This window comes from Pezoporus occidentalis, unplaced genomic scaffold (genome assembly GCF_034315485.1).
Source record: "Pezoporus occidentalis ecotype Australia unplaced genomic scaffold, CSIRO_AGI_Poc_V1 ctg93, whole genome shotgun sequence".
Lineage (NCBI taxonomy): Eukaryota > Metazoa > Chordata > Aves > Psittaciformes > Psittacidae > Pezoporus > Pezoporus occidentalis.
The window spans coordinates 3,880,658-3,893,182 of NW_026916294.1; the positions used below are offsets into that span (position 1 = coordinate 3,880,658).

Here is a 12,525-nt window from a genome sequence, read left to right on the forward strand (position 1 = left end):
GGTGGTGGCGGTGGGAGCAAGGCCTGCGCGCCCCCGGCCCGTGTCAGGAGGGAATCCCCCTCTCTGTTGCCGCGGCGTGTCTTTTGTGTTTGTACACACGGCGCCGCGGGAGGAGGCGTGGCCGCGCGCGGGGCGGGGCCGCGCCTTCCCTCCATTGTGCCCCATTGGCTGGCGGGTGGCCGGGGGAGGCGTGGCCCGCGGTGGCACCGCCCCTCCCGAGTCAGCCATCTTTCAATTGTGCTCCGAGCCGCCGACAGCGCCAGCAGCAGCAGCAGCAGCGCCGGCTCCTCCTAGCGCCCGCCCGCCGCCCGCCCACCGCCCTCCTCCCGTCTCTCCTCTCGCTCTCCCTCCCGCACGGCAGCCGCGCTCGCCCAGCGGACGGGGTAAGTCTGGCGCCGCGCCCGCCGCCCCCCGCGCCCCGCCGCCCCCCGGGGGCACCCCGCCGCCCTCCTCAGGGCCTCCCCGCAAAACTTTTGGGGTGCTGGGGACGCGGCGGCAGCTCCCGTCCCTTTCCCCTGCGCCGCTTTCCCGGAGCGGCTCCCGCCGCCGGCACCCCCCGGCCCCGCTTCACGTCGCCGTTGCCCCCCTGTGCCCCCCTCGCCCCGGCTCCAAACCCCCCCTGGCAGACTCCCGGACCCCTTAACTGTCCCCTCGGCCCCGCATCCCCCGGATCCGGGCCCGGGAGCGGGCGCGGAGCGGAGCCGCTCGCCAGCCCCGGTAACTCTCCTGCTTGCCTTCCCCTGCTCCCCACAGTTGTTGCTCGGCTTCACCATCTTGTCTCTTTTCTCTGGTCACCGACCATATTTTTTTTCCTATTGCATAAAAAACAATAAAAAGGGAAAGAAATTCGCTGAAGAAACGACCCAAACCTAACGCAATTTTTCGGTTTTTGAGTGCAAACTTTTCCGTTGCCTCCCCCTTCATCTGCACCCACCCGGTTCGGAGTTCCAGCGATTTTTTGGGGCGTTATTTTTCGCAATTTATTTTTCCCTTCCTTTGCAAAAGGACTAGGGCTGCATTTCGTGATTGTTTCCATTTTGTTCTGGGGCTGGGAGATGAGTTTGCCTGTGAGAGGCGCTTGGGAGCGAGGCAGCTTTGGGGAAGCAGTTACACAGAGAGAGGCGGACGGCGCCCGAAAAACACCACCTCCCCCCAAATTACATATATATATTTAAAAGAAAGTTTGTTGCTTTATTGCACTTTTCCGGACCTTTTCCGACCGGTAACGCCGGTTTCCCCGCGGCTGCCGCCGGCCCGGGCAGCGCTGCCGGGAGACCCGGGCTCCCCGGCGGGCCGGTGGGGGCCTCTCCGGCGGCGGTTGTGGGCCCGGTTGGAAGCGGCGGGTGGGTGCCAGCCCCCCGGGGCTCGCCGGGCGGTATTGCCGATCTCTTGGCAGGTGACGGGCGGCCTGTGGGGGGTGAAGGCGGCAGCCGCTGCTCCGCGCCTGCTGCCGGGCGGGTGGCTCCGCTTCGGCCGCTGACTCCTCGCTAGCGAATTAGTGGGCAAAACCCCCGTTTTTTTTCTCTCATATTCTGCGAGGGGCGGATGTTTAATTTTTACGGATATGTATATTTTGATTTAATATTTCTTCCGTTGGCGTTCGGTCCGTTGTGCGGCCGCGGGCTCCAAGACTAACGGCTCGCTCCGCGGACAGGGGCGCGGGGCTGCGCTCCCTCCCGCGGGGGGCAGGTGCCGGCGGGGCGTGCGCTGAGCAGGGGGGACCCCACCGCTGTTACCCCGCACCCCCCCCCCCACCCCGCACCCCTTTCTCTCTCTTTGCCCCTTACCCCGTGCCTCCCCCCCATCGTTGTGCAGGTGTAAGGCAGCGTCGTCGGCAGGAGCATGGCCCGTACCAAGCAGACCGCCCGCAAGTCCACCGGCGGCAAGGCGCCCCGCAAGCAGCTCGCCACCAAAGCCGCCCGCAAGAGCGCGCCCTCCACTGGCGGGGTGAAGAAACCGCACCGTTACCGGTACGAGCGCCGCGCAGAGGCCGCGCAGGGACCCATCGGGAGTTCCCCCCCCCCCCAAAACCATTATCTCTCCCCGCGGTGCCGGGAGGGGCTGGGAACCGGGAGAGGTTGGGGGGTTTCCACCGCACCCGCCCGCCTTCTTCGCGCCGGTGTTGTAACATCAGCGCGTTTCGGTATCGGTGCCTAAAAAAATCAACACCCCCCACCACCCCCACCCCCCCCGGTGAACGCGGCTCTCCCGGTTGTGTTTTATTGTTATTTTTATTATTTTAATGATTTTATTTAATTTTAATTATTTTATACATTTATTTGTACTTGTGGGTATTTCAGTGCTACGGGAGGGCTGTGGCGCCGCGAAGTTTATTGTTACCTTCCTATCTGAATTTATTTGAAGGGGTTTGATCCGTCCCCGGTGCCTTTTGGGCGCCGCTGGACACGGGAGCCGGGGGGGGGGTTGGTGGGGGGGGGTGGAGGGAGTTGAAGGTGGGGGTATCTGCCGCGAGAGGGCGCGATGAGTCCATGGATGCTCGGGGCCCGGTTGTCCCGTGTACCTGGGTAGAGGGGGCAGCGGGTCTTTCTGACAGCCCTCCGATAACGAAGTTTTCCAGCCCGTGCTTGCTGCAGAACGGTAAGAGTCGTGCTCCAGCCCGGAGGATGGCCCTGGGCTATATAGATGTACGTATTCCCCGTGGAATAAAACAGATTGGGAAAGAGAAGCTGGTTTGAAATCTTGATCTAAGAGGGTGTTGCTGTAGGCGTGAGGCAGAATTAAACGACTGGGAGAAAGGTAATAATGCCAGAGTAGGAAAATACAAATTTTCTGCAGAAATAAACATGATGTTAATTTCGGGGATGGACTTTGTGTCTGCAAAAGTATGTTGTTATCTGAAGTTGTTGTTCTGACACCAAAACTAACAGAAGGAAACATGCTAAATACCTTGTACAGATGATACAGAATATAAATTAATTGTATATATATATTTATATACACGTGTATATTTCTCTATGTGTGTGTGTATATATATATATATATATATAGTATATATAGGACAAGACAGGATGAGGTGGCAGCCTCAAGCTGCACCAGGGGAGGTTTGCATTGGATATTGGGAACAATTTCTTCTCCAAAAGGGCAGTGAGGCATTGGAACAGGCTGCCCAGGGCAGTGGTGGTATCACCATCCCTGGAAATGTTCACAAACTCTGTAGATGAGACCCTCAGTGACATGGTTTAGTGGTGGCCTTGACAGTGCTGGGGGAATGGTTGGACTCTATGATCTTAAAGGTCTTTACCAACCTAGTTGATTCTGTTGTATGTAAATAGAATATATATATATTCACACATCTATAAATAGAATATATATTTAAATAGAATATAAAAATACATATATATTCACAGAATGTCAGTTCTGTGAATGTTGACAGGAATAGGAAGAAACCAGTGGCCCCCTCACTGAGGCTTGTTGTCAGGCAGGTGGCTGGTAGGGTTGTGGGGGTACCTGGGCTATACCTGAACCAGCGATCTCCCAGCCAGGTTGTGGTTTACCATCTCCAGACTCAGTCGTGTTGATGCCATATTGGTGCCAGCTGGCTTCCCTCTTGGGGAAGTCAGGACCTTGCGGGCCTGCTGGCAGGATCCACAGTGGAGCTGGTGTGGATCCATCTTACGGATGCATGGTGGGGAGAATGGTGACCCTTTACTAGTGGAACTGGTTTTGTGTTGTAAACACCGGGGCTCTTACAGTGCGAAGAGCATGTGCGATGTTTAGTTCAGTGTTTTTAAGGAGATGTGGAATGTGTCTTGGGCGCTAACTGCTTTTCATGGTTTGATTTCTGAAGGCCGGGTACCGTGGCTCTGCGTGAGATCAGGCGTTACCAAAAGTCTACCGAACTCTTGATCCGCAAACTTCCCTTCCAACGTCTGGTGCGTGAAATTGCTCAGGACTTCAAAACAGATCTGCGCTTCCAGAGCGCTGCCATCGGTGCTTTGCAGGTGAGTGACCCCGCGGGGCAGCATCGGGAACGGGCTTCTCACTGCGGGACCCCCCCCCAAACCTGGGCACTGCAGGTACAGGAGGGCTCCGCCCCCCCCGCTCCCATTGGACAGCCTGTTTCTAGGGTTAGCCCCAGCTCCTCCTGATTGGTGGGCTGCCGCGGTGGGCGTGGCCTCACTGGAGAGGCGGGGCTGGTATGGGGGGGATGCCCCCATTCATCCTTCCCTCTCTCAGAGTGGACCTGGTGATGCCCTATAGATACCATAGGTTAAAATAATGCAGTGATGGGTCAGCAGCTCCTCACAAAGGCTGTAAATGTGGTTGGTTTTGGTTTGTTTCAGGTTTTCTGGGGATGGGGAGTGTTTGGGGCTTTTTGGTGGTTGCTGGGTTTTTTTTTGTGGTTTTGGAGGGGTTTCTTTTTTGGGGGTGGGATGTGTTTTTTGTGGTTACTGTTTTTTTGTTTGGGTTTTTGGGGGGTCTTGGGGTATTTTGGTGGTGGTTTTTTTTTCTTTAGGGGGGTGGTGGCATTTATTTTTGGGTCATTTGGGATTGATGTTGTTTTTTTAATAGCCCCCACCCCTCAAGTAGTCACACTTGCCAGAACAGCGCATCACATTAAGACACTTTAGATAAATCCGTTTCCTCTCTCCTTGAGCTTTGTTAGAGGCTTTGCCTTCAAAAGCTAGGCAGCCTTAGAGGAAAGCACCCTGTAAAGCTTGTTCTGCTGTGTCCAAATGAAGGTCTTGATGTCCTCAAATGCTCTTTGAAGAAAAACAGCTGGATAAGCCCCATCTCAATGCAGTGTCCTGGTTTTGGCTGGGATAGAGTTAATTTTCTTTCTAGTAGCTGGTACAGTGCTGTGGTTTGGCTTTAGTCTGAGTACAGGGTAGCACAAGGATGTTAGGGAAATAAGTGCTTTTGTATATGTAGTTAATGCTAAATGCTTTTTAAAAATGTATCTTGGCTAAATAACTTACTTAGAGTGTATTCAGGGTGAAATACCAATTGTTCTTTCTAGCCCAGATTCCTGCATCTAAGTGATGTTATCTCCAAGACTGTTATCATAAGAGCATTTCCCTCTTGTGATAGACAATTCTAATTAAAGATGTGTCTTTACTGTTCTTATAGCTATTGAAAGATTGTTCCAGAACCTATCTGTAGTTATAGAATATCTTATAACTAGAGGCAGGCAACATGATCCTTTTCTGATAGAGGACTTCCACCTGGTAAAGGGCCAGGATGTGCCATGAAGTTCTATAACTTACTTAACTTCAGGAGGTGCTTTTGCTTTTAGTTGTTCTGCCTTCACTGCTGTGAGTGAATGTGGTGGCTTTTAAATCCTGAGGTTTACTTATGTGTCCTTTTATCAGGAGCTGATACTGGGTCAGTACTTCATACATTTTCAGAAGGCTGGTTTGAATGTTCCTGGGTTTGCATTAAGGACTTGTTGGTATAGAACATGTTCACATACTATTCCTGGTGCTTTCTGCTTGGATATTTGAAAAGGGGGGGGGGGGGAAGCTTAACCCCTTCAGTACCATGTTGTTCATGCCAGTGTGGCTTATTTAATGAAGTGTCCTAACTTCCCATGTGGTGATTTAGTGAAACTGTGTTGGGTACCATATCCTGCTGTATATGGAATGCCTTACTAACACCACAGCCCTCATCTGCTGTAGTAAATATTTTTCTTTCTTCACATTATATAATATGTTTTTTAAACATGAACTTTGAACCTTTCATGTTGATTTTTTTGCAGTTTTTGGTGATGAAATGGTTCATATAATGTGTTCTCTTGCATCTATTCTAGAAAGCAGGAACTCAACCTCCTTTCTGTAAGCAAGCTCAATCATTCCTGCCTTCTCACCCCAGCTGTGTGCTGGTCTGATGCTGGCATGCCAAGATGATTCCTAGGAGACTGTTAGGTGTTAGAATTCTATGTTGACCCAAAAATGTGTAAACAGTTACCATTGTTGTGCTGGGCTTAATAGCAGCTAACTCGCCATGAGCCAGAAGAAAATCGTGTCCAACTGAGCATCTCTCCAATCCAGAATCCTGTCTGTAGTTGTTCAGTAATAGGGAAAAACCACTGTGGTCATTGTTGGGGTGTTCCGAGGGTAGGGCTTTGTGCTGACCCCATGATTCCGACAGAATTGAGGTGAGAACCATCTGTGGTACTGGGGGCCTGTGCTGTGTCCCACACGTAGACACGAGATGCTTAGGCAGGCAGAAAGTACAGGTGTAGAGCAATTGTCTGATGGTAATTCTCCCATTGTTGCCTTGGTTTTGGTGATTGAAGGAGTTTCTGACCTAAAGGAGTTGTTCTCTTATTTCTGTGAATTCTCACTACGTTTCTGCTAGTTTTTGACTTTTAAGTCACCTCTTCAGTATCCTGTGGCAAGGAGCTCTGTGCCCAGACTGTGTTGTGAAGGGATCCTGCTGTTCTTTTTCCTTAGCATCTGCCAGTTTTACCTGATGCTCCATAGCTTTTACGCTGGAAGAGGCAGCAGACAAGTCACTCAAACAGTGTAACCCAGCCTTAAAAAAGGAGAAATTCCTAAACTAGCCTTTTGATAAGTTAACCCTTTATCTTGGGAGAGTCCTGTCAGAATATTGAATTCTGGAGGATGTCTTCACCAAATGGCAGTAGTAGACAACTTTGACATAGAATGTTGGTGGTTTATAAGAAAATAAGAGTTGTTAATGTTTTGAGACTCTAGAACTTCTGATGTTTCTGAGTGATAAAGGTGGAAGCCTAAACTTTATGCCACGTTTCACTGTACTTTGCATAGCTTCTTTTTCCTTGTGTTCAGAGAGTGACAGTGTTCTTAACTCTTTTCTTCCACACTAGGAGGCAAGTGAAGCCTACTTGGTTGGCCTGTTTGAAGATACCAACCTGTGTGCTATCCATGCCAAACGTGTCACAATCATGCCAAAAGATATCCAGCTAGCACGCCGCATACGTGGGGAGCGTGCCTAAACTTCACCACGATGGGTTTGTCATTCTCGAAGCAAAATCTTCTTCCTGTTATTGGTAGTAATGAACGTTAGATATTTTTTCCATGGGGTTAAAAGGTACCTAAGTATATGGTTGCAAATGGAAAAATAGGGGACAGAATTGGGTATTGGCAAGTTTCTTTCCATTTTCATTTGTGTGTGGATTTTTAATATAAGCGAGGGGACGTAAAACATCAATGTGGTCAAAAAAAAAAAAAGAAATGTTTGGGTGAACAAGTTTCAACAATTCAACTTTATAAAAAAAAAAAGAAATAATTATAAATAAACCTGTCAAATTTTTCTGGACAATGCCAGCATTTGGATTTTTTTAAACAAGTAAATTTCTTACCAATGGCAACTAAATGGTGTTTGTAGCATTTTTATCATACAGTAGATTCCATCCATTCACTATACTTTTCTAACTGAGTTGTCCTACATGCAAGTACATGTTTTTAATGTTGTCTGTCTTCTGTGCTGTTCCTGTAAGTTTGCTATTAAAATACATTAAATGATGCCTGCTTTTAGTCTTGATTTTTAAATACTACATGTGGGTTATATTTGATTTAAAAATAATCCACCTTCCCTTCTGCTTTTTTTCCTCTTCAATATGTGGCCTAAATACTTGGAGCAGATCTAGGAAACACTGGGGATACTGCCTTGGCTGAAGTAGTTTATAGGTGAGGGTTTCTTTCTCTTAACAGTGTAAAGTTTGCTCATTGTGAAAGCAAGTTTGGTAAGTATAATACTGGATAGAGTCTGGAGCTGGACTGAGCTCTCTAGGCTGCAGTGCTAAGAGAAAGCAGTTTTATTGCTGTTCAGATTCCATTTTTATCTGACTTAATTTGGAAGCATTTCTGATTTTCATGGTTTGTTAGTGTGTGTAAGTGGTGGGGTGTAGTGGTTTGGGTTTTTTTTGGTGTGTTTTGGGGTTTGGTCGTAGTGGGGTTCCTCCCCCCTCCTTTTTTAAACCCTTTTGCACTCTCACCTGGTTTCTTGCTTTGTAGGTATTCACTTTTTGGTTGACTACTTTGTTTGAGTCAGACTCTCTAGTATGTTCGAGCTCTTAGTCCATGTGTGGTCAGTTTCAGTTTGTACACTCCATCAGAAAGACCCTTTTGTTCCACTGGTTTTAGCTAGAATACTTCATAAAAGGAGTACTTGGGCAGGAGCACATGTTTGAAACTTACTGGGTTTTCTTTATGTCCTCCCACAACTGCTGCTGAAAGTTCCTGTGAAGAAATCTACTGTTGAAATTATGTGCTATAAAAACGTGGGTTTAATTTCTCACCTGAAACTTGGTTGAGGATTCTGATGAAATGAGTTACGTGGCGTACTTCTTGGTAGCTCTTGCAGATGATGAAATGAGTTACATAGAAGAAAATATGGAGGCAGTGAACAGATTCCACTTCTGTGCTAAGGCCCCTCCAGAGCTTACTTGGTGCTGACTTGTTTCAAGAGGTTCTGAGTGAGCTCTAAACAAGAGTGAATTTGTCTGAAGATTTCCGAAGAGGATTAATAGAGCTATATTGTGTGATTTGGTATCTTGAACAGAAAGCCAAAAGCTACAGAATAAATCACATTATTCATAACTTGCTTGCTTGAGTAGTGAATGCTGTCTGCCAGGGTTGTGTAAAGTCTATTTAAATGGAGTAACTTGTCACAGGGAAAACTAATGCTTGACAAAATGCGATCACACACTTTTGATGCCAAGCAGTTCATAGCTATCAACTAGAAATTAAGGAAGGCTTGTCTTGGCGTCATCCAGAACAACAGGAATACAAAAGGTGAGTAACTGAGGCCTACCTGGTTTGAGATGTCACTTCTGTCTGCTTGGTAACAACCCTCTTTAACTTGCTGTAAATGCATTTCAGTATAACAGCTTGTTTTGTCCTGTACTTCAGAATTCTGTTTCATGCATCAGTCAACAGTACTGTAGCCACCTACACAGAAAGGTAATTAGGCTCATTTGTTTGCTTGTTTAATAACACAGAATTAAAGTATTGATAAGGAACTTAATTTTTTGTTTCTTACAGACCCAAATCTGGAGATTTCGGTAGTCAAATGAATTGTTGAGCTCTTGAGAGAACCAGCTTGAGGAGTATTCCAGTCAGTTCCAACTGACAATGCAGTTAAACTGTTCAAGGCAGAATAACTCGTAGTGTAAGATGAGGGGATTAGGAATCTATGCAGTTGACAACTTTTTAAGTGTGCAGGGCTATACCTGCAGCTTAGGGAGGAACTGTGCCTCTTTAAGAGCATTGGTTGTAATGGTTGTGGTCCTAGAGATGCAGTTGGGATGCTGTTAGTGATATCAATCTGTATTGATAGTATCAGTTAGTGATGTCAATCTGTTGATTGATACAAGGTGGTGTCTTGCTTGTATTCCTGAGGAGTCTTAGGGTAACACTTCTGCTCCTCTGTTTTTTTTTTCCCAAGTACAATGGATTTTCATTCTTCAGGCTTTTTCTGCTGTTTCACTGGACAAAATACTTACTCTCTGTTCTCACTCCCTCCCCTGACTGCACTATCCTTTTGTCTTTACTGTGCACCAGCATGAACACAAGAACAAATCATCAGCTTGCTTTATGAACTCCTTTTAGAAAAGAAATGGCCACGTCAGTCCAGTTTTGGATGGCACCTGTGGCTGATGCTAATTTTAATGGAGGAATTGGTACAAAAGGTGAAGTTGATTTTTTTTTTTTTACATTTATGTAATTTTTAATGCTGGGTTTATTTGTTATTCAGTTATTGTGGTTTCTTGCATTTTTTCCCAGCAAAGTCTTAAGTATTGCTGGCATAACTCATCCAGAGTTGAGAGCTCACTTGCACCTGGGAGTCTCTCAAAGACAGGCTCTGCAATGCAGGAAGAGCAGGATGAAAAGGTGGGGATTGGTGTTAAATGTAAAACCTGTACAGGAGGAGGAACCAGACCATCTACAGTTCCTGCTCAGTCAACATTGTTTCCTTCTGTAGTAGCATTCCTACAAAAAATGTTTTTGGGAAGCATTGGAGTGTGCATAGCACTGGAGATCCGCAGTTAGGGCACACATGGAAGGGTAGAGAAGATAGGATACAGCATGTTATTTAGAGTTTAGCTTTAAGCAGCTGTGTTGTGATGCTGTCATTCCCTTTGGTCATTCCAGGATTACAGGTTCCTGCTCCTTGGGGTGAAGAAGGGCAGACAAAATGTAGAGATAACAGAAGAATTGTGTTTCGGTCGATGTGGTTTTCCCATTTCACACATTGCCGTGTGTCCACCATGCTGTTTGGAGTGATCAGGAGCTGGTGGTGGCCCTGTTAGCTGTCTGCATATGAGGGTCTGGGCACCAGCTAGAAAGAAAACCATCCTGTAATCCGAAGTCTGCAGGCGCTCACGAAAGAGGTATTGCAGCTTGTCACCTTAACTCTCCTGGTCTGGTGAGGAAATGAGTCACAGGGGGAGTTAGGTGACCTGCAGGATGACAGTCCACTAAAACATTGTACTGCTCTTGGGTATCCTGCATGTTATTCTTCAGAGAATGTTTTTCTTCAGAGGAGCACACTTTTCCTCAGCTAGTTTTTCAAACACTGTTTAAAGTCTTGCAAGACTCTGTAAGTATAGAAGTTTAAAGTAGTAAAGATTCTTAGCATCTACGGGTGCCATACATTGAAGAAATTGTAATACTTAAAAAGGCAGATTCCTGTTAAGTTGTGGTATTTGGGAGTTGTGGGGAAAAGGAGTACCATCAAATTGGAATGGGGGCTAATGAACAGTGACAGAAACAGAAATCTGCTTAAGTCCCATGCTGCATTCTTTGCAAAAAGAAATCACGATTTACATGCGAGAGAGATGCACTGATTTAAAGCGTTCTCATTCTGTGGAAGAAGTGGCTTCAGCCCAGGCTGAACTTCAGTTCCTGCAGTAGCTTACCTGTTTTTCCCATAGCAATTCTGCTATTCCCTGGGCAGTTCAGTCGCAGCTGAGATTTTTTGAGTACTAGAAACAAGTTGTGGTCACGTGCACATACTGCTGGGGAGGAGTTTAACTGTATTGGGTGGAGGGATGGACGTGACGTGCCTCCTTAGTGACAAACATATTCAAAGTCTGAGTGTTTGGTTAAGGCAAATCATTACATGTATGTCCACATTTCAATATCTGAATTATTTTGGGAAGTCCTTTATAACGTGTATGTGGTAAGCTGCTTTTTAGGTCTTTTAGATTTGTATGTTAACAGCTGTATTTACTTCCCATTTTCTCAAAGGTAGATACAAAACCTCCCTTTCCTTAAGTTCAATGCTTTGTATTAACAACGCAAATCAAGCTTGCCAACCAGAGCTAAAAATTAGTGTACTGGGAGATCACTTCAGATACAAGATCAGTCTCATGTGGCTGTATCAAATTTGACTGGTGGTTCTTGAGATCTTGACTAACATGGTGCTTGAGCACAGCATTTCACATATTGTTTAGGAAAGTACCTTACTGAATGTAAAGTAACAAATCCTGGTGTACCTGTGTGTAGGTGATGCATTGCTGAGCTGGGTTCACCTAGCCCTTTATCCCATCTGGCAGTAGCTGTTATGTGATGCCACTGTCTGGGGACCAGATTCATTAACAGGTTGTAGCACCTACTTGAAGTTAGTAATGCTTTCTTCTTCTGGAAGAAGAGTCAGTGCAACTATTCCTGTTAAAACAATGGCTAGCTTCCAGTCTCTTAGACTGGGATGCATTTTGTAGTTTGGGATTACTGTCTCAGGACGTGCATCTTTGCCCTCTGACTGTCATGAGGTTTTGTGGCCACTGAATGATTGGGCTCCACTTTTCATTGTGACTGAAACCACAAGCACATACTTTCTGTGCCACTGGTTTTGGTCAGTTAGCTAAATAATCTCACTCAGCACATCTGCTTGATCTGAACATCTGGTTGTTGGAGCAGGCAGGAGAGCAGGACTGTCCATTTCTGTAGCAGTATATAGGTTAGGCTCAGTTTCACAACACATTTAATCCAAACTTAGGCCTGTGCTACCATTCTAATGCAAGCTTTTCCTGCCACCCTTGCTTCTCTTTGAGACTCAGTGATACTTCATCTTCTCTTCCAGAGCTTAATTTTACATTCAAGGTTTAAAGAAGTAAAGGCAGTGCTCAGATCAATGATGTTGATTGTGGTGTTTATTCCAGTTTTGTTTCTTACTGTCGCAAGCACTTGCAAATTTTCTTGGTCTTCATAATGAATATAAGGAGTTAAAGCCACTTTCATGTAACTTGGAATCAAAGGCTTGAATTTGAGGAGAAATTCTAGTGCCAGGTAAGTTTTCCCTGGTTCAGATTACCTTATTTATACTGAGAAGCTATTTGCTCAGCTTTTGCTTGTGTATTATTCCCATCACCATGTATAATGATTCATTCTCAGTGAAGAGGTTTTTTTTTCTCACTAAGTGCATGCTGCAGACTTGTTTGTGGCAGGTTTGCCTACAAAGGAACAAGTATTTGCCAAACAAAAGCCACTGTTTATGTATGTATTTTGTTTTTTAATTGGAGGCTTTGTTATCTTCTGTATAATATGGTATGAAAACCACTACATTTATCAATAT

The 12,525-nt window shown here is 46.3% G+C and overlaps 1 protein-coding gene across 1 annotated transcript; it reads left to right on the forward strand.

Moving 5' to 3' along the window:
• Positions 1-229: 229 nt before the first annotated feature.
• LOC134157241 (histone H3.3A) lies at positions 230-7,469 on the forward strand. Its single transcript, XM_062605993.1, has 4 exons — positions 230-383; positions 1,816-1,970; positions 3,809-3,962; positions 6,812-7,469. The coding sequence occupies exons 2-4, from the start codon at positions 1,843-1,845 to the stop codon at positions 6,938-6,940; spliced, it is 411 nt and encodes a 136-aa protein (XP_062461977.1). The 5' UTR covers positions 230-383; positions 1,816-1,842; the 3' UTR covers positions 6,941-7,469.
• Positions 7,470-12,525: the final 5,056 nt, after the last annotated feature.